The sequence below is a fragment of the Festucalex cinctus genome, chromosome 16 (genome assembly GCF_051991245.1).
Source record: "Festucalex cinctus isolate MCC-2025b chromosome 16, RoL_Fcin_1.0, whole genome shotgun sequence".
NCBI lineage: Eukaryota > Metazoa > Chordata > Actinopteri > Syngnathiformes > Syngnathidae > Festucalex > Festucalex cinctus.
The window spans coordinates 8,620,600-8,647,323 of record NC_135426.1 but is presented as its reverse complement, the minus strand read 5'-3'; the positions used below and the strand labels follow the sequence as shown (position 1 = coordinate 8,647,323).

The following is a 26,724-nucleotide window of genomic DNA, read 5'->3' as shown; positions in this document are numbered from 1 at the left end:
TGTTTTACGTGCAGTTATGTTGAATATTTATGAATAAAGAAAGCTAACTAGTTTTATACTTGAATAAATTGTGTTTTACCATTTACCAAAATTGTTGCCATTGTAAAGTGCCGTCACATTGAAGTCGGCCGGTGAAGTCGTGGTCCTTTTTGTTTTCCAACTTCACAAGTGGGATTTCCGATTTCTAAGTGAAGTCGGAAAAGTCCGACATCCGACCATCCTTGAATAATCGCTCCACACCTGAAATTTAGAGCTGGGGAAGTCTTTTTGGAATAAAGGTGAAGGTTGTCAAAAGTTTATTTTCCTCACTCCAACCTGGATGACTGAGAATCTACACAAGTTGTTCCGGCTTGGTTTACTGCCTATAATTGTGAAGCACTGTATTTCTATCCTTTACATGTTGGTCTCTGAATGTGAGCTATAATGACACTTTTCCACACCGAAGCGGCATTTTTTTGTCCCCGGATGTTAGCGTCTCCATGGGACTTTTTCGGGGCCGAGCGTTTCTGTTGTAACTGCTGTTTAGAATCCTTTCGGCAGTGGTTCTGCAGCACCGGTCATCGGGGGACTAGTGGGCCGTGTCGTCATCTATCATCTGATTGGCCAACAGCAATGCAGCAAGCAACGCTGTGGCACACGCCCATTTCCTTGCTTTACGCAAGAGAGGCAGAGGCGCCCGCCGGTCTTGGGAATCTTTGACTGTCTCACTCAATTCGATTACGATTTTTGGGTCTACGATTCGATTCCGAATCGATTTTCGATTCAAACGATTTTCGATTAAAAATTATTTGATTGACAAATTATTTCTGCTTCAATTTACAGATACAACATTGTCATGATCTACTCCAGTCTGCTTTGCAAGACAAAATGACAAATAGAGAGATTAAAATGTCTTTTTTTGTTGTTTGAACATTTTTTAATTTTGTATTGTAAGTGCCTTTTTATTTCCACAAAAACAGCATGTGGGCTACAACTGCCTATTCCCCTTCTTCTTCATTTCTAATTTAAATAAAATCAATTTTTGGACATTAATATCGATTCGATTCGATTAATAAATGAGAATCTCGATGCTTTTATGAATCGTTTTTTTTGGCACACCCCTAATATTTACAATTTAAAAGGTACTTATGGATGGATTTGTAACGTTTGTGGTTTTAGTGTTGTACACTACACATTTATATTTTCTTATGTTCTAAGAGAATAAAATTTCATTGAATGTTATTTTGTATAAAAAAAAACAAAAAAAAAACAGAAACCTAAAAGGGCCAGTCTTTTGAACGGCTCTTTTACGTGAATGGCTCCCGAATGAACGGCTTCCCTGAAAGAGCCAAAAGTCCCATTGCTAGTGGTCCACATTAAATTGTAAATATGGTTCAATGTTGACGCGACTTGCTATTCGTGAAATGTTATGGCAGATCCGCACGCACTGCAGGAGTGCAAGCTTGGCTTGGACAGTTCAAATGTTCCCGCCCCCTTCCCGCCGTGCGCCAGTTGTAATGGAAAAGCGACGGGTGCGGTGTGGTGTGTTAGCGTGCTATGCAGGACTAATGGAAAAGCAGCATAAACGAGAGCGATCATGTCCAATAAAAATGCAAGTTAGCTGTTCATGCATTAAAACCTTTTACCTCTTTGGTCCCAGGTGGTGTTTGTATCGCACAATCCTTGAAGATCCCAAGGGAGCCAAAGCCGGGGGAGTTTGACAAGATCATTAGACGCCTGTTGGAGACCTCCAACGCCAGGGCCATCATTATGTTTGCTAATGAAGACGACATACGGTAAGTCCCGACTTCTAACAAGTGTCCCGCTGTCTCCGCACCCACTCATATGTTTTTCGGTTTTGTCACACCTTTTCTACACTTTGTCTGCCGGCTTCATCAACAGGCGCATTTTGGATGCAGCAAAGAGGAGCAACCAGACAGGCCACTTCCTGTGGGTGGGCTCCGACAGCTGGGGGTCCAAGATCTCCCCCGTGATTGGCCAGGAGAGGGTGGCGGAGGGAGCCATCACCATTCTTCCCAAGCGAGCCTCTGTGGACGGTTAGTGTTAGAAAGTAGCGAGCTGAACATTTCTTAAGAGTTGTTAAACAGGCATCTGCAGCTCAGAGAGATTTTTCTATTAGACCACTGATGCTTCGAGGGGCTCAAAGGCAACAATGTAGGAAATGAAAACAAGGAAGACAGATGAAGAAATCTGTTTATTGGTCTTTTAGAGCAGAAATCCAATCAGGTGCTATGACCCGGAGCAGTTTGGGGATTTGGCTGCCTTGCTTAAACGCGCTCCTCTGGTGCCGTGGACCAATCTTGGGTCACCTTTGGCTCCCTTCAGATCCCAGAGCCAGGTTTTTTTTAGACAGTCTAAAGCAGATAAGTCAAGCCGCGTCTTAAACTTAATGTCCCAAAGCATTGTAAATGCATAGCTTGGCTATTTTACTTTCGTACTGATCCCAACAAGGCCAGTCAGTCGATCCTGGCTTACGTGAGGAAAACTCCCGCCACATTCCTGAGGTGCCATTACCCTGACAGCCGAGGAGATTAATGAAGGCAGCCCTTGTCAGCGTTTCACCAATCAAGGTGGTCCTGGGATTTCCTTGCCCTCCACAGTTGGTTTCACTCACACGCCGATGGCGTCCCGGCGGAGTCGACTGTCAATGGATTTTTGCAGTTTTGCACGAACATCTGGTGGGATACAAACAGGGTCTTCGATTCACCTAGTGTGTTAAAATTGTCGTATCGAAACATAAATGGCAAAAAATAACCTCAGTCTTTGATGTTCTCACAGCCTTTGACCGCTATTTCCGGAGCCGCTCCCTGTCCAACAACAGGAGGAACGTCTGGTTTGCCGAGTTCTGGGAGGAGAACTTCAACTGTAAGCTGGGCATGCACGGAAAACGACCCGGCATCCTGAAGAAGTGCACAGGTAAGACTTCATATTGGGAATATGAGGATTTGTACATGAAATCAGTTGGCGTAATGATATGATGACTAGGGGTGTGAATTGCCTCGTACCTGACGATTCGATCCGTATCACGATTCATAGGTCACGATTCGATTCGATACCGATTAATCCCGATATGAATTCACAAGTCGATTGTTTCGATTTCTTTTACTCAATTTAGAAAATACCATTCAGTAAACTTGTATATGTACACTGTAAGATTTGTATGAAAATGTATTATTTATTGATCTGAAACTTCAGTTTTATAACTGTGAGCCACTGTATTTAAAAAACAGGTTGTAACTTTTTCATGTTAGAACAGCATTGAAATAAAATATTAAGGCTTAATGTTCCATTAATATAACATTCTTACATGCTTAAGGTGTGAAAGTTAGACGTTTTGTTGAATATTTTTTCATCAAAAATGGAAGTTAGAAAATCGATTCGGCTGCCTATTGAATCGATTCGAGAATTGCGTGCTGTAGTATCTCGATATATTGCCGAATCGATTTTTTTTAACACCCCTAATGATGACTGAATCTTGTTATTCACCATTAGAGCAGCACACGTTCAAAGTAGCCGCGCTTGTGTGTTGAGCTGTCAGCAGTTTCACCTTTGTGGTCATTTAGTGTCTTTCTGCATGTTGTTGTTGTCTGTGCGTTTGCTTGCATCTGCGCTTCGACCCGTATTTTCTGCTGTCGTGTCAAAGCGCTCGCAGCTTGTTATTCGAGACAAAGCCACGCACCGGAACTGAGGTGCAACCCATCTGTGTTTACAAGCCGTAGGTGTGTGTCCGTGTTTGTCATTACATGTGACTGTAGCTCAACTCCAAGTGACTTAAAGCACAGTCAGCAACACCATTCAATACTTTTGTCTTTATGGCTCACTGTAATATAGAACATAAATCCTGTTCTCTGCTTGCCTTGTGTGTGTGTTTGTGCGGGTGTCACAGCGGGTATCCCGTGCCTGACGGCCGTCATTAGTTCCCATAATTAGGTTTGCGAGGTCTGCGACTCCCATTGACCATCTATTACTTGGCGTGGCATTTGTGCAAGCGGGCGCGTGCGTGTCGAGTGCCCCGGTGTCGGACAGCGGAGTCCATTAATTCCAAGTGGCGGAGTTTGCGACCTCCCAATCATCGAGGCGCGAAAGCCAGTCGGCGGGCCCCTTCTGCTCAAGGTCACCGCGGCGACACACCTGATGGCCAGCATATGGAAATGAGCGTGATTATTATTGCCTGAGAGAGAATGCAAATATAAATAGTGAGTGTCATTAAGTGGAAATTGGAAGCGGTACTGCCAATTTCAATCAAAACGAGTAATGAAAAATGAGAAAAATTGTTTTGTTCATAGACTTTACGCAGATCTGATCGGCTTTGTCGTGATCGGCCGACAATTGGCATTTTACGCATGACCATAATTTGTCCGATCAATCAATGACGTTGATCAGATCTGTGAAATAGGACAAAATAGCAAAAACAACTTTGTTCACTCCGAAGCTGTTCTCTAATGTTCTGTACTAGTGTACGGTCATTCAATAAATAAGGTGAATTTTTCGGTATAAGAACTTCTAATACAGATAGAAGCTTACTTTTTTTTTTTTTTTTTCAATGTAGTCTCCCAGCACTTTCACACACTTTTCCCATCTGTGCACAAGCTTCCGTATTCCGTCAGCGTAAAAATCTTTGGACTGATGTCTCAGCCAGTCGCTCACAACATTTTTGACTTCATTGTTACTTTCAAACTTTGTGGCTCTCGTGAACGCTTTCAAGGGACCAAACAGGTGAAAGTCTGAAGGGGCAAGGTCGCTTATGAATTTCAACTGGTTTGCACACTTCGGCAACCAAAAACTTGATAACTGACCGCTCTTCAATCCTGGAGCATGTCGGCCATCTTTGTTAATCACCAAAACGCTGAAAGCAAAAGAAATTAAATCCATGTGGAAAAAGAAGTAAAACAGAAATATTGAAAAGAAAAAGTAAGCTACCAAAAAATTCACCTTATTTATTGACCCTTGTATATGTGAGCCCGAACGCTAATCTATTTTTAGCGTCCTTTCGTGCCACAGGATCAGTTACGGAAAGGCTTTGCGCTGGGAGGCGGAAGTTCCGCCTCAGCGCCCTCGACTATCCAATCACAAAATATTTAGTGTTTTTTTTTTCTTTTTACTAGTAGAAAGTCTGAAAATCATTTTATTTACATCAAATAAACAAGCTATTTATTTATTTATTTATTTATTTAATGTTAACATCTCTTTAAGATCATTTCTCAATCAGCATAACTAATGTTTACTTCCAGAACGCACATCAGTCAGTCACACGAACACATAAATACAAAGACGCACTAAACATTTGCGAGGGTACCAGATAAACTATGATTACATCAAATGTTGAGTTGAGCTATTCTCGCGACGCCATTACAGAGAAATGAAAGTCAATGCATTTTGCGTAGCTAGGGGGGGATTTCTGCCTGAGTCAAATGACTTTTTCCACACAGCTTCATGTACAGATAGTGGCCAAAAAATGGCCAGCAACCGAATGGGAAGCCATGTAGCTGGTAAGTTAAATGTAGGGACGTGTTGAAACAAGATAGCAATAGTATATACTAGCATTAGTTTTAGCAAAATCTGAATGACTGGTAATGTTCATGCATTTTTTTATCATTAATGTCAAAGAAAGAGATATCAGCATGGACTGTTATATTTATTGTTTATCAGTGTTTTTGTTAATATAAATTAAATTAAACTCCAATGCATTTTAATGGGTCCAATTAGTAACCCTAATCCTGTCCACTTGGCTGCCTTTTGGGTATTCTATGTAGAAAAGCCAAATTGGCTGTGGGTCTTCTAGTGCAAATTGTGTTACCGTATTTTCCGCACTATAAGGCGCACCTAAAAGCCTTCATTTTTTTCAAAAGTTGACCATGCACCTTATAATCCAGTGCGCCTTATATATGGATCAATATTGAGCCGCAACAAGTCTCGCTGTCAAGACGCTATCGGTGACGCGCATGACCAGAAGATCCCGCCATCTTGGATCGCTATCACTAATACTTTCCCTCAGAGAAAATAAAAAAACAGCTGTTTATTCATTTTGGGAGTGAATGGAGTTGCCAGAAAGCTGGTTTGTAATCTATTAATAAAGTTTGACTGACCTATCTGACTGTTTTGTTGACATTTCCTTTAGCGCAGCATCATCTAATGAATGCAAAACGTAACCCCAGCCTCTAATTTAGCGACTTTATATGGAAAAAGTTTTAAAATATGTCATTCATTGAAGGTGCGCCTTATAATGCTGTGCGCCTTAAAGTGCGGAAAATACGGTAATTTTCAGAATGCGTTAATTTGCAGCTAGTGTTAATTTCGTCACCAAAAACTAAACAAAAATAATTTCATCAACACACATTTTTCACCGGACTAAAACTAGACAAGACGAGACAAGAGCCTTCTATAATAAATAAAAACTGGGACTAAATCAGAATGCATTTTCGTCGACTAATGACGACGAGATGAAAATGTCCTTCACTTAATAAAAACTGAACTAAAATCTATGGACATTTTAGTTCATGAACAAAAATGAGATGAAAATAATAATAAAATAAAATTTTGTCTCTGCTAATCTGTCACAGATGTGAACACGTGACAGACAGGAGGTCGATTCACGGTGAAAGGTTAAAAAAAAATAAAAATGTAAATTATAGTTTTTAACATTAATCCAATGTTCCAACAAAAATGTTAATGTGACTGCTAACTAATGCTAACTAATTTAGTAGATCATAGCATGGAGCCATAGTCCATCCATCAATTTTCTGTACCACTTACTCCTCACAAGGGTCGCGGTGGTGCTGGCGCCTATCCCAGTTGGCTCTGGGCAGTAGGCGGGGGACACCCTGAACTGGTTGCCAGCCAATCGCAGGGCACACAGAGACGAACAACCATCCATGATGTTGCCAGAGTAGCCACTGTAATTGTGTGTCAGATTGTTTTTATCAAAAAGATGATTTTATGTGAAATAGTTTTTGATCCGAAAAGGTTCAATATAATCGGATGGCCATAAAAATGTATATACAGGGGTAAAATCCTGACAAAAACTAGACTAAAACATTGACAGTTTAAACTAGACAAATAAAATGACGTTTTCTTGGACTAAAATAAAGACTAAATTTAAAAATGTCAAACAAAATGAACACTATTTTCAGCATAATTAATTCATCTACTGAACGCGTTAAACTGAGTTTAATGCCAACTCGCTAAACATTTGAACATCACCTTTCAAAAATTCCAGGCAGAAAGTGCTATATTGCATAGAGTCCCCATAAGGAGACCTAAACGTCACAAATAGTGTCAGTCAGGTGCAGTCAGAATGTGTTAGGCTGCCTTCGGTGGTGCATCGTGTTCATGGCAGCGAAAAAACAAGCCCACAAGGTCCGCCAACGCGACGGATGTCGGACGCATTCATTTCGGATGTCCCCCAGGTCCTGTCACACACATTGCACCCACCTACGTGTCACCCTCACTAATCCCATCATGCTTTGCCACAGGGACTCCCCGGTCACTATTGAGAGTCAAGTGGAGGCACAACGAGGCCCATCAGAATATTTTTATGTTTGCTCATATTTTGTAAAGGAGAGCATGTGCTAGAAAACAGAGACAATGTGCTCAAAAGAATGAAAGCATAACTGCTGGTTTGCTTTTTAGTGTGGATTAGGCAGCGAAAAGTTGTGTTTTGTTGTCTTCAGCAATTGAGTGCTTTTAAAAGGCATTTTGTCAAGCTGCTTGCTGTGGCGTTTACAATGATGTGCAAATTATGGCACCATAATGTATCGAAGAAAGGCCGTGATGTGTTGCCTGCTGGGTTAATGGGACCAATAACTCGTCACTTCGAGGTCATTTAGCAACAATTAATGGAGGGGGAAAAAAAATATGAGAATTACCGTCAAACCTTTTAGGACACTCCTCTTAATTGATAATTCATCAACCAAGGCTTGGATTGGACGCATTATTTCGTCCTGATTCTTAATTCTTCAAACTTTTTAATGCTCCAAACTTCTTTTTTTTTGTAAGAAGTGCTATGCTTTTGAAGATGCAAAGCCCCCGGTGCTACCAGTGTGGATGTGGTCGGTGTGCGTGAGGCACACTCTGAAGTAGCTGCAAATCAAGCGTATGCTAACAAGGTGGATGTTGAGGGAGGGGGAGCGGGCTTATCGGGCTGTGAAAGCCTTAAAGTGAAGCACGGAGACAGATGGCCGTCGCGATAGACAAGGATAGCCACGATTGCAAGAAAACATGACGCATTGCATTTGTTGTCACCCCTGCGAGCTCAAGTGCCGTTTAGACGCCGCCAAATTATCTTTTGTCCGCCCCCGTCGAGGACGCGCTTACTTTACTTTACTTTATTTGCACGTGACTGATGGATGCGGCGTACTCGTGCCTGGATGGAGCCCATGTGCACACACACACAGTTTTCTTTATGTTTTGTAGTTGAACACATTACTATTGAAACCTCCATCGATCGCTACGCTCATAAACACGCATGCACACTGAGATGTCTTGGGAGAGCTTTCAGCAGACAAGAAAAGGATACACACTGGGTTTATAGACTATAGCGGATATAAAATGTCTACACACCCCCTGTTGAAATGTCAGGCCTTTGTGATGTAAAAAAATTAGATCAAGGTAAATCGCTTCAAAACTTTTTCCACCATTAAAAAGAAAACATTTGGAAAGTAGAAGTGAATATAAACAATTGCAATAAAGAGGTTGCATGTGTGCACATATTTTTATAACTGTGGATGTGACTGTGTTCACAATTAACCAATCACATTCAAACGTGTGCTAAATGAGTCAGCACACACCGACCACCGTTTCTCTAGCTCTTCTAGTAGGCTTTTCCTGACATGTTTGTAGTCACATGAGCACATGTCCTGTAGAGAGCCTCTGCAGTATCAGAAGAATCTCCCTGTTCAAAGGCAACACCCAGGAGAAGGGTACAAAAGAATTTCCACGATATTCAACATATCATTGAACACAGTGAAGACAAACCAAGAACTGGACATCCCTCCAAAAAGACAAGAAAAAACTGGACAGGGAGGCTGCCAAGAAGTTGACAGCAACATTGAAGGAGCTGCAGGAATTTCTGGCTGTCTAGTATATGTGAAAACAATCTCCTGTATGTCTGTGCAATGGGTTGAGGTGGCAAAACAAAAGGCTAGTTGTACAAACAAAAAACAAAACAACCTCTTGAAGTCTACCAAATGAAGGTCGAAAATATGTTCAAATCGAAAGCAAACTGAACTCTTGTAAATTGAGATCGAGAAAATTGAGCACTTAAAAAAAACAACAACCATAGCTTCAAACAAAGTACATCAATTCAAAATTCAATGTAGTACATCGAAAACTGAAGATTTTCTTTCCCCTGATGTTGTCTCAGGTGTTGTGATGGTACAGCCCAAGTTTGAAGTCAATTGGGTTAACTGTCTAGGACAAGGGAGCAAAAGTATGACCCCTGTAAATGTGAAAAAGGCCCAAAATTGGACATTCAAATACTCATACTTCACTTCCTGTTCAGTTTAAGGGATGTGTTCATTTTAGGGTACGGCTACCAAAGTCTTTTTTTTTTTTTTTTTTTTTTGTGCTACATGTGTCACCCAATTATTGTAGCTGTAGGTCAAACGTAGCGGGACAGGGCTCCGTTAAACCCATGTAGGGGGCGCTACAGAACCATTTTTTTGTACTTGTGTATGGCGACTTTAAGATATAAAATATTTTTCGCCGTGTGTAGTTTGGTGAATTTTCGTTCACGTTCAGTATCTCAAAAATCGTGTTTTTGAGATACGGAGAATAATAATAATATGAATTCCTACAGAAACAATAGGGACCTCGCAACAGTTGCTGCTCGGGCCCTAAAAAAAATGAGCAGGGGTGTGTAGACTTTTTCTAACCACATCTGTACATAGTGTGAGCATTTCTTTCCTTTTGTTGTGGTTCTTTTTCAGCCCCCAAGTCAAGACACAATGAATCGCTTTAATCCCACTAAAACGCTGCTTGACTCGAAGTGAACTTTATGCCTAAATGATCATTAAAACGTATTTATAGTAATTTCCTTCTCCCGTACATGTCCCAAGGCTCCGTTTCCGTCGCTGCACGACTGCGTTTAAGCACATAAAACCCCTTCACACACAAACACATGCTCTGTCGTGTCTCAAGCGCCGTTCCACTAATGTGATTTCACCGTAATATGTTTTCACTCCCGTCTCGTTTATTTGTCTCTTCCCGTCTTGCGCCTCCACCTTTGCCGATGCGGTATCTCCCCGTCCCGCTCTTTAGATATGTGTTGCGCCACTCCCTCTTTTTTGCTCCTTTGTTTGCGTGGGATGGCTGGCTGGCATCAAACAGGCGATCCCTCAGCGTGACGTTCCTGTTAGCTTGAAACGACAAGCAGCGCAGATCTAACGCGGAATAAAGTGAAATGGAAGACCCGCAGAGAAAGGGAACACGGTGGAGCCCAGCACGGTGATGCAGCATAATATGAATAATGACTCATGAATATTTTATTGAAGCTCTTTGTATCCGCGGTAATATATACCCATAATAACAAAGTCGTAATGTATATTAAATGCTTATGTCAGCAGTGTGGCATTAGTCAAGGAAAGTAGGTGCAGTCAATTGCCTTCTTGTGGACACCTGCTGCTTATTTGTGAATTTTGTCATCGAGATTCAAGTGGTGGATTTAAATCTGACTCATCAAGAGAGGGGAGCCCGAGCAGGTGTTTTTAGGACAAATGTACTCCTGTAAAGCGATACACAACTTATGAATCATTTAACAGTATTGGGTTAGGCATTGTGTGCAAAGAATAAAAGTGCAAATATCTCTGGCATCTTGGTCCCTGAATTTTATTTTAAACCGATGACGTATCAAAATAAGAACATGCGAGCGTAACCGGAAGCCGTCTTCGCTCATTTCAAAGGGAATTTGCTGACATAATGTGCAAGAAAAGGACGTCTTCGATCCCAAATACCACGACAATTCTGATCAGAGTAAAATCCTCAGCACGTCCGGTTTCCTGTCATTCCATGTGGGGGTGGGGTGTCCGCTCCTAATGTGGTCCAAAGCGTGCTTAGCGCACGACATGTAGTTTAGCCTAGCAGAGTAAAATTCACGCGGATGTTTACCGTCCACTTCGACTCGCCGACTGCTGGATCTGCCAGTTTTATCCGGCTTTCGGTGTCCTCCGTGGCTGTACTGCTTTTGAAGAAGTGCTTCTTTGTTGTAAAGCGTAATTCCACCTTTGATGTCCGCCATGGGATGCAATCATTCCTCGTGATTTTATTTGCTGTCATTCATTCCATCCATCCATCCATCCATCCATCCATTTTCTTAACTGCTTACTCCTCACAAGAGTCGCAGGGGTGCTGGAGCCTATCCCAGCCAGCTTCGGGCAGTAGGCGGGGTCCACCCTGAACTGGTTGCCAGCCAATTGCAGGTGTCATTCATTCCATGTAATTCAATGTATATTTTAAGAACGCGATACGTCACGATGATCATGTGACTGTCCAAAATGCCCGATACAGTACTTAACGTAAAAATATTCATAAAAAGTGCTATAAAATCATAGTTGCGCAACATAAATTAGCATTTTTCTCAGGGAAGAATTTAAATTAACCATTTCACGGAATAGTTGATTAGTTTTTAAGTCTTGTGTTCCTTTAATGACTATATGACTTGAACCAATCTCCTTTCATTTCCTTTCTTGCATACAAACACATGCATTGTCACCACTTTTTATTCGTCAAAAGATGGTTTTGTATGATTCCAATTCTTTCAAACTGCTTTTGTGTTTCTTTCGAGAAAACCTCCAATCTTCCTGTAAACTGTCAGAAATCCGATACGTGTGACTTGGCTGCATTTCCTTTTTTTCTTCCCCCCTTCTTTCGTTTGTTATTTTATTGACAAGGCAATTGACTCCTCGCATAAACTGACAAAATGATAGCAAATTGATATTTTATACGGAATTCGTAAACTGAAAAATGACTCACTAATGACGCAGTGTATTCTCATTTATGTGAGCTATCGACATATTCCCTCGGCTTTACTTTAATCACGGTGAGCTGAATCTCTCTCTGATCCTCATTTTCTATTCTGCCATTGATTATTTATTTTTGTCTCGGCAGGTAAGCCTTGACGCTCCCAGACAAGCAAAAGACTACGTTTGTGTGCCTGTGTGTGCGTTCATCAAAAGTCAAATAGAAAGTAATAAATAATAGAAGTTGTCAAAGTTTAGGTCTTGGTGTGCGTGCGGGCGCGTCTCATCATCCTGTCTGATGACAGAATGGCGAGACTTGATGTCTCACGAAATAGTTAATCAATGTAAATGCATTCATGACCATTCCAAATGATTGTGTGCGTTATTCGGAAGATTGCTCACTTTTCATTCCCCCCCGTATTTATTCCTTCTGGATGCGATAAACAAAAATCCAGCATATATTTTCTGTTGGAAAGAAGAAGAAAAAAAGTGGGGAATGCATTTCTTTAATGGGCCAAAATGGAGAAGGTGCGAATTGAATTTGCGCTGCTAATTGATGTTTAATTAAGGAGCTGGTTCCAATCATTAGTCGGCCCGTCATCCGTGAAGCCATCAATCACACGCGGCGATGTAAATGCCTCTTTGCACGGCGGGCCGTGAAGGCATCCATCAAGGCGCCGCCGCGACTCAGCATTCTTCAAAGAGCTTACCTAACCAAATTTAATGGCGGCGCGTCACATGCAATGCGACGCTAACAAAACAAATACGTTCATTGCTCAAGCTACCACATGTGTTATGTGAGGTGTGTTCTGTTTGAGTGGAACTGATAGAAAGCTGGTCTTTTATTGTTACAATGTGTGCACATGACTGCGGATGGGAAAATTTGGGGGTCCCTGTTGATTCCCAAGTACTGCAGAGGTGCCCTTGAGCAATGCATTAAAGTACAAGGAAGGGGAAATCAATAAAACATGCGGTTATATTTATTTGTCAGCCTCCCTCACTGTCTTGTGGGTGCATTAAATATACAGTGGAGCCTTGAGTTGGGGTTTAAATCTGCTCCGTTACCACGCTTGTAACATTAAACACTTGATTCTCAAATTCTCTTTCCAATTGATGGAAATGCTGTACAATCTTTAATTTAAAAAAATTCTGGAAAAAATGGTACACACGCTATTAAATTCATTGGCTAGTACACCCCCTGCTCTACTACGGGGTAGTTAATTTCATCAACAAAAAAAGGGAAAAAAAAATCGCCAACATACGTTTTCCCGCAGACTAAAATTAAACTAGACTAAAATCATCATTAATAAACAATAAATGGGGCTAAATCAGTATGCATTTTCGTTGACTAATGAAGACGAGACGAAAATGTACTTAATAAAAGCTGGACTAAAATCTATGGACATTTTAGTTCATGAACAAAAATAAGATGAAAATGATAATTTTGCAAAATCTTGTCTGCTAATCTGTCACACAGTGAATGACACACCCGCTTTCGAATCTGCAGCTAGCGAGTGCAACATGCACAAACACATGGAACAGGAAGGAGGTGGATTTACCGTGAACGGTTAAAAAAAAGAAGTCAATTATAGTTATAATGTAACATTAATCCAATGTCTGTAACGTTCCAACAATCATGGTAATCCCACCGCTTAACTAATGCTGGCTAACTTAGTAGCTCATAGCATGGAGCCATAGTAGCCATATGTTGATATACTGGAAATGTGTGTCAATTATCAACTTACCTACTTATTTTATTAATTTATTTTGTGTTGTTTTATTTTAACTGCCTTGGATGACTCCATATATAGTGCTTTGTATGCAGTGAGGGCTGTTTAAAATTAAAATTGACTTGAGTTAAGTCTCAACGTGCGTTGCTTAAAGCATTATAACTGTCCTTAACTGAGTCCTACCTTCTCGCTCCGTGTCAATAACATTGTGACACTGATGCTATTCTTCTAGCCCATCTATGCCATTTTTCATTGTTTGTTAGCATTAAGCTACACAGACTCTTCTAAGGCAAAGTTATCACAGCATGTTATTCTCTTTTTTGTTATTCTGTTTTGTTTAGTTTGACAGTAAACATCAACTGGGGGAGATTTATAAACAACTTCAAGGCCCTTTTTGGAGAACTGTCTTGAATCACTGTAAATAGTTTGGCCCATATAAAAAAAATAAAATAAAATAAAATAGAAACAGTCAGATTTCATTCAACATTGGAAGCAGTGTGACTGGTCACCATAGCAACTCATTCCAGAACCAGATAAGGAGTGTAACCGTATCACAAACTTTTTTTTTCTTCTTCTTCTTTTTTTTTTCTTTGCCTATGGCATTGACTGCATATTGGATGATTATCACGTCTGGGGAAAAAAATGACTCAAATTGAATCACACAAAAAAAAAAAAATAAATAAATATGGCCGAAAGCTAGAAAGACCTGAAATTGTTTGTTTGTGTCCTCTTTTCTTTTTTTTTTTCTGAATTTTCTGAAGAATCTTGTCAATTAATGCAACACAGTGAGACAAAGAGATTAATATTTTAAACATCTCTCTTTATGATGTTTTTTCTTCCTGCTATTCCTGACAAAGATGTGTGAGTATTCCGTGTAGTGTATTATTTTTAAAAGGTGGGATGCTCGTTCGGCCTTGGCCTGGCCGTGCGCCTGAAGAAGCACCTTGAATTGGAAATTGTTTGAATATGACAGAAGCGTTCACCTGCAGAGGTCACGTCATAACAAGCCCTTTATGATGAAGCCGATAGCAGCTGGAGTCGCAGAAATCTCCACTTGCATTCAATAGATTCCAATCTGCCACTCAAGGTAAAAAATTCACAGAAATTAAAGTCGCTTTGAGGCACTTTGTACAAGTTGTAAACTTCATCTTTGGACTGATGTGACGTACAGTTGAACAAACGACCACAAACCACGTTTAGTGTCCATTTGTACGTGATCAAATGAATACATTTGTGGCTGCGGACAGCGAGCGGGTCGTGGGCCGCATTTCAACATGCACACCTGATGCAATCCCGAGAAACTGTGGCGAAACCCCCCCACGCTCATAAGGACAGCGCTCATTTAGCCGTCTTGTGGCGCGATTGCGTTTTCTTGCAAAATGCTGATTAATGACACAGAAAGAAATTCCTGTTTTTCGGTGACATTGTGGCACATTCACAGCGCGGCGTTCGCAAGACGCCACACACACGCACGGCGGTTCGGAACTGTTGTGATAATGAATGACTACAATTTGTTACTTTCACAGCTCAGTGGCGAAAGGTCAGCAAAGATGGTTCTATCGGTATTTCACAGGAGCAAACTGCAATAAATGTTTTTATCTCTTGAGTTCAGATTCATAATTACACTTGTCAAGGCAATGCTATTTGTATGGAGCCAATTCACGACAGAAAAATATTTGAAGGCACTTCACACATAGAGCAGGTCAAGAACCAAACTCCGCGGAAATTTTGCACAGGTATTTCAAACAAACGTAAATTTTTGACTGGATATCTGATGGCATAATGTTAACTAATACTGGGAAACACGATAGATGGGCTAACAAATAGAGTCGGTGTTGCACTTTTCATCCTTAAAGCAAGTCTCTGAAGGCAGGTCAAATAATGTTACAATACTCGGCATATACATTTTTATTTTGTTTTTATCCTCTCCAAAGAATGATTGTGGCTAAATAAGGAGCTGATACAGTCTCAATATGCATGTCTGTTAGACTGCCACCAGGTGGCCAAGCAACAGCACAATATCCATTTAATTGATGCAAAAATGTGGCAAATCTTTGAATTTCTTTACATTCTGTTAAATTATGTTCTTAATGTGTGTTTTTATAGAGGACATTACAGAGTGCCATTTTTCTCATGAAAAAAAACCCGTTACATGTTTTGTTTTTCTACAACTGTAACTGATTGGTTTAGTGGCAAAAGCCCTGGACCACCCAAATCAATGTGGCACCCCTCTCTGTCGATTATACAGAATTTATTTAAAAAAAATAAAATAAAATAAAAAAAAAACGAATATCATTTTTACCATGATTTAATATGCAAAATAACTTGCCACCTGATTTAAATGCTTAAAAAATTACAAAGAAAAAGCAAAATTATTTGAAATACAATAAGAATAGTGTGAGTGAAGATAAAATTAATAGTACAGAATGATAATCCTTTCCAACACTGGAACTCTGCAGTCCGAAAGGGAAAATGAATGAATAAAAACAAACAACCAATACAGTTTGCCCGATGTGCCGAACTGCTTCAGGAGGCCTCATTTACCCATCACTACCTGTTACCCTTCCCGCGAATGAATAGTCTTTGCCGTTCAACTTATACTGCCGTCAACAACGTGGAGCATTACTTCGACGGGGGATCTCAAATCGACAGAACAGAACAACCGGTATATGTCAAACAAAAACAAATGTTTAAAAATCTGGACTTGCAATTGCCACCATTAGAATGACTGTAGTTCAAAGCTGCGCTTTCAGACAAACTCTAAACCGCCAGCACGGCGTGACGTGACCGTCACCAACACAGCACGGAAGCAGTTCATTGAATCAAAACGTTAAATATGAAGTTTCACCTTCAAGAGGTACTAGTCCTTGGAACAGCCTACTGATCATGCAAGAGGAAAATATGTCTCTGTGCGCCGCTCTATATTTGACAAGGGACATTTCAATATTGCTCCACCCTGAGTGCGTACCTTCATCTTTAAGGAATCATAGAGAAGTTTGACCATCCATGTTTGGCCACTTTAAGGACATTAACAAAATGGCTGTAAGCAACACACTTGACTCGAGAACCATACCTGGGGAGATGTTTTAATGATACAAATGGAGGTTATGCAATTGCAGAGAGCCATTTTGTTGTTGTTGTTCCTCCAAACCTTTCAGACTCACACGCCCAAAGACAGACAACTTATGTGGTTTTAAACCACAAGCTTTATTTGTAGTGAGGGATTATAAAGAGATCATATTGATACTACCAATGCTATCAACGGGCTAACAATGGGCTCTTTGCACAAATCCACTACTTCCTGAACTCAACACCAGTCCTTCATTTCCTGTCTTTCATGAGTGGACAAGCTGATTAATCCAGGTGAGCCTGATCTCAGTAACTACAACAACATTGGCCAGACACACCTGGATTAATCAGTGTCCACTCATGAAAGACCGGAAACAAAAACGTGGTATTCAGTTCAGGAAGGAGTCGAGCTGTGCAAAGAGCCCATAACAAAGGTAAGCTTCTGACTCTCTCTCTAGTTTTATACTCAAGTAAATTGTATTTTACCGTTCTCGGTCTGTGTTTCTAAAGTGGTCGCCATTGTAGAGTGACGTCACATTGTCGTCAGTCGGTGGATACGTTTTTTTGTTTTTTTTTCTCGACTTCGCAAGTGGTGGAATTTCCGAGTTCAAGGGGGCGTTCCCGGACACACTTCCTGGTTTGAAGTCAGAAAAGTCCGCCCATCCTCAAATGCAGCATAAGGCCATCACGATGACTTCAGAGGCAGTAGGAAAAATAAACTACCCCACTACATTGTGGTAAACTGAAATGCTATCTGTGCTGACGCGTGCTCATGTAGCATCACATCGATGGTCGTGATTGAGTTTTATTTGGACAATACTTTGTGTAGTTTAACCGTTCGAAATTAGATTTAGTCATGACATGATTGTAATCCCTAGAAACAATAAGAACCATCGCTGCAAGCTAAAGTGGAAAATACAAAATACAGTTAATGTGACTAGAAATGACATTGATTTACTAAGTGTCACTGCGACCGACGTATCAGACGCTCTTCATTTCTAACTTGGCGTTTCAAATAAAGTCGTACCTTGCGTTTCTGGCAGCTAATCGAATTTAAACGCAACGCCTGAAAGGTTACAATCTAACAAGAAAAATGTTGCCTTCTTTGGGCAGCACGACACGACAAGAATTTATGACAGTGTCACATATTCTTCTGCAGTGACGACAGTTTTGAACAGTGTTTTTTTTTTTTTTTGGCAGGCAGGCAGTCTGGTCCCTCCATACAATGGCGTGCATACAAATCACCTCGTAGCCATCGAAAACTGGCGACCGGATTCCGTTCTCTGGACCAGATTAATGCCTCATAGACGCTCGTATTGATCGAAGGGCCTCTGCTATTGTTAATGCATCTCTGCCCAGATAGATTTTGATTCTGTTGCCCAACGTGGCTGCTTGCTACAAAAAAAAAAAAAAAAAAAAAGTGAGTAACAAAGAATGCGGCTGTGAGAGGAGGAGGGTGGCGCATGGTGCGGTGAAAGGATTGCCATTGTGCCCTGAAATTGCTGGTAAAGTTAAACGTAATAGAAAGGTGAGCTGCATTCAATACGGACGGTGTTTTCTGATGTTCTGGTATTCACCTTTGTGAGTCACATAAAAACTCTTATACCAAATCTACTTTACAATTTGAAATGAATGAAAATGACATTGAACGTAGTACTGTATTGTTTGTAAAAGTTGACACTGACCAAGGTTGATACTTAAAGGACAATACTGTAAGAAATGGTTTTGTTTTGGGGTTTTTTTGCTTCTTGCTCCGTTTAATTATTAACTCCCGTCCTAAAATAGTGATACAGGTTAAGAAATCTTCCATTATAAGAGCACTTGTACCACCGAAGAAAGCATGTAAATGTTTTAGCACGTTACACGGTGCACATTATGCACTGTGGTCAGATGATGATGTGATACAAATGGTTTCCTAGGGGGGGGGGGGGGGGGGGCATACGCTTATTGTGTTTGTTCCCGTACACGAAAAAGCCATTATGAGAGCACCTCCACCTGTTCTTACACCTGCAACTTTGCAACCGGGCCGTGAATGGACTGTGGAGAGTGTTTTTATTAATGTACATTTTTTTGCTATTTTCTTTTCGTAGCCCATATTCATAATTGAACTCAGCCCACTGCCCTCTACTTTGCGCAGTGTTTTCGGGGCTCTCACGCAAAACGGTTGCGTTTGTGATTCAGGTTTGGAGAAGGTGGGCCGTGACTCCAGCTACGAGCAGGAGGGCAAGGTGCAGTTTGTGATGGACGCCGTGTACGCCATGGCCCACGCGCTGCACCACATGCACCGCAAGCTCTGCCATGGCTACCCGGGCCTGTGCCCGCGCATGGCCAGCAGCATCGACGGCAAGGAGCTGCTCGGACACATCCGCGCCGTCAACTTCAACGGTAAGTGGGAACTGCCAACACGGCATCTCGGTATGACATTTCCATAATGGCTATTTCCGGTTTTGTTTTGTTGTTGTCATTTTTCTCAGTGGAAATTATTTCTTTGATGCTGCAGACACAGACAATATAAACCTATTACTCAGAGAAATTACATTAAAATGGGCATAGCAAGACCGGAGAAAGATATTTCATCAAAACACCCAAATTGAGTTAGCAGATAAATGTTTGTCAAAATTGGACTAGTCAGTGGTAAACGTGGCTCAAAAATGACTTTGAATGTTTAGTGGTAGATCTTTTCTACATGTTTTTAGCAACACACAATAAATGTCTGGTGTTGAAGTCGGAATCGCTTGCACCTCCAAAATCATCACTTTTCATGAAACCTCAAAAATGGCACATTTGTTCATTGCATTTATCAAAAACTTGCAAGACCATTCCAACTTGATTGGTCAATAAATAAATGAATGTCTGGACTGGATTTATGAAATTTTGACGGTTGCATCCCGACGTCAGCAAAATGTATGCAAAGTGTGAATAATTTACATTGTTTAAATTTCAACTAGATTGAAAAGTTCACGCCTCCCAGGGTATATATCGTCTGATTCCACGTTACTTACAGTATTTGCATAATTTAACATTTGAGATCAACTTTTTCCCATTCATTTTCAATGGGACAGTCATTGAACTTTTTCTAAATATCACTTTCCACGCCCACTTCAATACATATAACTTATCATCATTACCAGGTGTCTGATTCTGCTTGGTGGCACAGTTGGTAAAGCGCATTGTCCAGTAACCGGGAGGTTATAATTTCATAATTTATCTTTCAATGTGCTTTCAGCATTCCCACGAAATTGCACTTAGTCTAGTTTTGACAAATTATTGACAAATTTAAAGTGTTGAACATGGCCTTTTCTCTTTGATGATGCAATGTTAATGGGGGTCTCCTGATCTTGAAAATTGACAATTTTGGAGGTACACGATTTTGGCCTGACGCCAGCAATATATATACTTCTAGATTTGTGTCTTAATGGGCATATGAGATCATGCCGATTGTCTTTCACACGTGATACGGCTTGCATTTCGACATTCTCATAAGGTGTGCCACTCGGTTGTCAAGGCAACACTAATAGGGGTGGGTGAATACCGATACCAAGTATCATATCGGGCCAATATACCAGGCCTGATTTCAAGGTATCCGTACTCACGACATCAGCAGATACCAGTATAGGATCAGGAACTACACATTATAAATGAGAAGAATTCAAAATTACCATTAATATTATACAATTTGAAGGAAAAAATGCTATCTTGGGATATATAGGCCTTTCTTTGAAACTGTCTTTCATTGTTTGTTGGGGGGAAAAATTGTGCATCAAAAGTACGAGAAGTAACTGTTCTGTGATTTGAGTACTCGGAGTCATACTGGTATCTGTCAGAAACAAAGTGCTGTTGAACATCCCTAATCACTAAATTCATTGTTCTCTCAAGGATATACACTCGTCAGCCACAACATTAGGTACACTTGCACCTCTCGCCAATCATCCATCCATCATCATTTAGAAATGTTTACATACAACAGCTGAATTGAATATTTTGATTGCGCCAGTTTCATGACTGATTTCCAATCCCGCTTTTATAGCATGCATCTATTATTGAATAATTAGAATCCATTCATCCCGATGCAGTGTGTGTGTGTCATTATAAAACATTTCTCCTGCACACTTGGTAGCAGGCAGTTTGATTGAAATAAATGAAAGCACTGTAATGCAATTAGAAATATAATAGGATTCCCAACAGTTCATTTGTTTGACTGCAGCCTTCTTATAATTGTACCAAGAATTATATATATATATATATATATATATATATATATATATATATATATATATATATATATATATATATATGTGTATATGTGTGTGTATATATATATATCTCCATCCATCCATCCATTTTCTTGATAGCTTATTCCTCACAAGGGGGGGCTGCTGGCGCCTATCTCAGCTGGCTCTGGGCAGAAGGCGGGGGACACCCTGGACTGGTTGCCAACCAATCGCAGGGCACACAGAGACGAGATATATATATATATATATATATATATATATATATATATATATTCGAGTCCAGGCTCGGACCTTCCTGGGTGGAGTTTGCATGTTCTCCCCGTGCCCGCGTGGGCCTTCTCCGGGTACTCCGGTCTCCTCCCACATTCCAAAGACATGCATGGCAGGTTAATTGGGCGCTCCGAAATGTCCCTAGGTGTGCGTGTGAGTGTGGATGGTTGTTCGTCTCTGTGTGCCCTGCGATTGGTTGGCAACCAGTCCAGGGTGTCCTATATATATATATATATATATATATATATATATATATATATATATTGTATATATTCTGTTATGTGCTGGGGTTGGATCCCAAAAACGCAGACACAAATGGGACCTTAATTATTTATTTACGTTGAGAGGCGTGGAACAAACTTGGCTAGACGAGAAACAACAAGAGTTGCACAGAGGAACAGATGTAATAATCTGACAAAAAAAAAAACACACACACACTTTTCAAATAGGCTTATATAGCCAGTGAGTCGATCTGATTGGTTGTGGCTAAACAAGTGGTTAACAGGACTGACATGGAATCATCTGATTGGCTGTTGACCAGATAAAGAGATTAAAGATTCCTGACATCACATAGCTTCTGACATCACTTACCAGTTGAAACTAGATGCTGGTTACATCAGTTCAATGCAAACACTTGACCTCAGTTCAAAACAGACACTTGGCCACATGCAGTCATGACCCAAACATGACCCTAGTCATAACGTATTGTGTGTGTGTTGGGGTGGGTGTGTGTCCAATGTATGGACATATAAGGAGGACTAAATTAGTTCTCACAAGCGTACTCGTCCCAAGTTGTGTCACTGGTTTGTGAAAGCTAATAAAAATAAATAAATGAAAAACTGAGCAGACATATTAGTGGCTCCAATTTGGCCCAATGCAGGTGCTGAATTCAGTCCCTCATTCCCTCCTTGTGATTTGGCCCCCTCCTGACAATTTTAATTGGGCTCCCTCATTTCCCCCTAAATAATATCAGACGCTTTATATTTTTATGAATGTTTTCTTCGGCATGCTTTTCCCTTCGATGCCTCTCGCTCTGCCAACTTTTCATTTCCTGCGTCCCTGATGCATTGTGCGGCGTAGATGGCCTCCGATTAGTAAACAAGACACACAGGGAGGAATTCATATGATGAGGATTACAAAAAAAGCACTTCCTGGAACGAGCGTGCAAGAGGAGTGTATTTGGATCCTGCCGCTGTCTATCGAAAGGGAGTTGATCTGCGCTCTGGCGCTCAAGAGACCGTTTTTCAGTTATTGCCGGCTTAGACGAGCGCCAGATCCTCTCTTAACCCCGTTGACTGACTTAGCCCGGGTTAGCACAACACGCCGCGACAGTCCCTGGCAGCGCGCTGAACGCAATCAGTCAGGAGACGAGCGAGCACAGCAGACGGCGTTGCATGAGTCAGTCTCCGTGTCAATCGCAGAGCCTGCAATGTTTTCATAAGATGTATAATTCACATGAATGTCTTCAAAATGTAAATAAATCATTGCGCACTTCCCCGGCTATTTCCTGCCACGGGTGGGCTGAAAGAGAGAGGATGTCCGTCATGTTGAGTCTTGAATCTACTAGTAGCACCATTTTTTATTTTTTTTTGGAGTCTGGGCTGTGCTCAAAGTATTCTTCTTCTTTTTTTTTTTTTTAAGTTTCCATCCCAGTTGTGCTTGTACGCTAGCTAGCACAAAGCTACATGCCCACGGGGACGAGCCTAACGGCACCCTCCACCACTCCTCACCCCCAAAAAACTGTGGAGTGTTCACCCTGAACTCTCCACACTGAAGGGATGATGCAAGCTGATAGACGCAGTCGCAGTTAAAAAAAAGTCATGGCTCTTTTTACTAATCTGGGCATAGGTGGAGCATTAATTAACATTCAAAAATCCCCCGTGGCATTTTGACTTATGCCCACCGGCCCAGGCTGACTCCTGACCATACCTGTCTAACACATTGTTCTGCCGGTGATACTTTGACTGATGTTGGTTCAGTTTGCTGTCTATATTCAAAACAGATTAATGGACTAGGCCCTCTAAATTGTGGGCCAGTCTCTGGAGAAAAATAATAACTAAAGAGCACTGCATCAGCCCCAAAAGACACAGGCCCACCGGGCATCTGCCCTTATGCCAGATGGCCAGTCCAGCCCTGGGTATTTACAAAGTAAAAACAAAGACAAACTCAAACTTGTAGCTGGTAGCAGCATTCATGTTCATAAATGATGGTGCAGCTTCAGTTGAAGGCAAGACTGAGGCCTTAACATTTTTAGCTGTGTTTAGTGCATTTTAAAATGTAACCAAAAACTATACTCTTTTTGCACAATTAAAATAAACACTTGTGTTTTTAATTGTTGTTATTATTACTATTAGGCCTACTATTTTTTTTTTTAACTAAATTTTAAAAGCAGTTTTGTATACGCACTATGGAGACGGCACATATATAATATCATTTTGAATTTAATTTTGATAGATTAATTGCCAGCATGGGAGGCAATTAGGGTGGCAAGGAAGTTGATACGGGTGGAAGTTGCCACCTCTTGCCACCGTGTAAAACACTATCGCTACTAGTATTATAAGTTAACAATGGAAAATTCTACTAGTCAATATTAGCCTCTTCACCAGAAGTGCAGATGTCACCTAGTGAATACTTTGGCTGCACTAGTAGCATGTGGTTGTTCTACAAGTGCTTCCTAGTTATTCTACAAAGTACTTGAATTGCTGAATTGTCTTAGTATTTTTGACCAAGAACATCCTAGAACATGGACTTGCTTTTGTTATCTATTTTGAGGTCTGTGTGTGTTAGTACTCTCTCTGGCTTTACCAGGAGGACAACTACATGTTACTAGTGTACTGTGCACTAGTGGGCAACTGTTATGTCCTACTAGTGTGCAGAAATGTTATACAGAAGTGGAAAGAAATGTGACGAGTAGTTACGTTCTGCTTGTGCACTGGCTTGTTTTACTAAAGAGCATACTAATGCATAAAGTTTAAGATGGATATCAAGATTATCAAATAAAATCAAACTGCTGTCCATCCATCAGCTGCATCGTTGTTTGAAATTTTAACGTTTGTCCGTCAGGCAGATGATTTCCCTGACGCGGCGGCTCGAGTTTTAGGCGCAGTGCACAAAGACTCATGCGCGCGCTCCCCTGCCTGTCATAACACAGCGCACCGTGCCCCCCCCCCCCTACCCCCCCCTCCTGTTGCCATGGCGACGGCTCGCCCCGTGCCATCGTCTCATAGCGACGCTGCCAGTGTTAGTTAGCCTCTGTAAAAGTGTACAAGAAAGAGAGAATGGAGCGCAGCGCAAGAGAGAAGCCAAATGAGACAGAAGCCCATAATGTGATTCTCCTTGAAGCGTATGGGAAACGCCGGCCCGATAATTCAATCGGCATGGCGGGACACAGAAAATCAAGTTCTGCGAGGGGATATGAAAGAATCCCATGCACTGTCATCGAGACTTTTCGTCTCTCACTAAGCTACAAATAGCAGTGCCACAATATTCTCAGTGGGATGAATACATCACAGCATTAATGATGAATATCATGACATCATCCCGCTACCATGCAAATATGCTCCCGACTTCTCCTTGTGGCGATTCTATGACATCATTTCTGTGTCATTTCTTGATGACGAAAAGTTACCAGCATGTCTTAGTGTGCTTCAATCGTTTCCTCCAAAATACACACTACACTAGTACTGTATATCATTGGCTTAATAGCATCCTTGCCTCAGCCATTTGAAAATGACTGTCACCTCATGAATACAAATGCCAAAGTGCTTGAAAGAGTCCATAAAAGGCTGTCCTAAGGTTACCATTTTTTCACGCTTGCTCACGGTGATAAATTGACACCCATGTCACTCAACAGGGCAGGCCCCACCTGTTTAAAGCCATACATATTCAAAGTCACAGTTACAAAGCAGAATGTGAGGATGGAAACCCCCAGTGGACAAAATAATACCTTCATCTCACACGCACGTCACAGTGTTTAATCACGGACATCAGTTTATATCCTATTAATCGATGGGATCGTGAGTAGGATGTTCGATTCTTGAAATATTTGATAGCTGCGGCCCTAAAAATGACTTGAGCGCTTGTGGTAGGCAAATGATATTCGTTATTTTACTTATCCAAACCCACAAGCAGATGACGTTTGAATTCCGTCTGGCTTTGCTCTGAGCATATTCCACAGAGGCTTTCAAAATGAAGACCCCCCCCCCCCCCCCCCGCCTCTCTGCTTGACGTATTCCATGTCCTTCGCTTGCATCCTTATTTTTCTGCTTCACTATCTCCCTTCACATTCCGTCCCACCTCTGTTTGCTTCTCAGTACTGCCGCTGACTCACCAGCTAATGTTTGTACTTGTTCTCTGATTTTTTTTTTTTTTTGCTATGAAACAAATGTATGTTTTGGCCAAAAGCAAAACACATCCTGTTTTGCTCCGTAACTCTTCTGATTGTCAACTCTTTGGAAGATTCGCATATGTGTCCACAAAATGGGGCGGGTCAAACATTTTATTCTTAAGTTCCATCACCATGTGCAAAGTTAACACTGTGCTTAAATAAAGGAAAATTAAGAACACTTCTATTTAATTATTTGTTTAAAACGTATTGGATGTAACAGTCCAATCACTATTTTACCTAAAAGGGATACTTCACTTATTTAGCCCATTATAGCAATAAAAAGTTCATATTTTGCCGATAATTAATTTGATACTTTCATTATTTTTCATGTACAATTAGTACCTTTAATTTAAAACACATTTTGCAACTTGCTGTCGACTGAAAATGACATCACAAGGGCTCAGGTAACCAATCACAGCTCACCTGTTTTCTATGGTCGGTCATGTGACATTCACAAGCTGAGCTGTGATTGCTTATCTGAGCCCTTGTGATGTCATTTTCAGTCGACAGCAAGTTGCAAAATGTGTTTTTAAAGGTACTAATTGTACATGTAAAATAATGAAAATATGAAATTTATTATAGGCAAAATAGTAATGTTTGACTGACAAAAATGGCTAAATAAGTAAAGTATCCCTTTAAGATGGTTAATAAAAATGTTTCCTATAGAGTTAAATACAACGGAATGATACTTTGGTATGCCACTAGAGGGAGCCATTGTACCACATTTGCAAAATGACTGTAAACAATAACTCCTTCATAAAAAAGTTCATCCAAATTACTTTTGGAAAATTTGACTTGAGAGTTGACCTTTGCCAAGACTAATTAAGAAACACACATGGGAGAAAATGGACGACCAAAGTCAGTGTAGACAAACCTCTTGAAAGTTGGAGTTCTAATCGCTGGTGTTCCGCTCCAAACGTATGTTTATAAGAGTGTAAGGCAAGAAAACTTTCTTTGCAGTCTGCCAGGTCACGTCTCCTGCCAGGAGACAAGATGGACCCCGACGCGGCAAGCAGCTTGCGCTAATTAGAGCGGTTTGACTTTGTGGGGTTGAGCTCGGTCGGTACCTGGCATTGTAACCT

At 40.9% G+C, this 26,724-nt stretch overlaps 1 protein-coding gene across 2 annotated transcripts in view; it reads left to right on the top strand.

The window, feature by feature from the left end:
* The window catches only part of grm8a (glutamate receptor, metabotropic 8a), a 202,315-nt gene that overhangs the window by 143,823 nt on the left and 31,768 nt on the right, over positions 1-26,724 (top strand). For both annotated transcript variants that reach the window (XM_077499682.1, XM_077499683.1), the window contains exons 4-7: positions 1,640-1,775; positions 1,882-2,036; positions 2,779-2,916; positions 18,935-19,138. In XM_077499682.1, the coding sequence (XP_077355808.1) occupies positions 1,640-1,775; positions 1,882-2,036; positions 2,779-2,916; positions 18,935-19,138 (633 nt within the window). The remainder of the gene's footprint in view (positions 1-1,639; positions 1,776-1,881; positions 2,037-2,778; positions 2,917-18,934; positions 19,139-26,724) is intronic.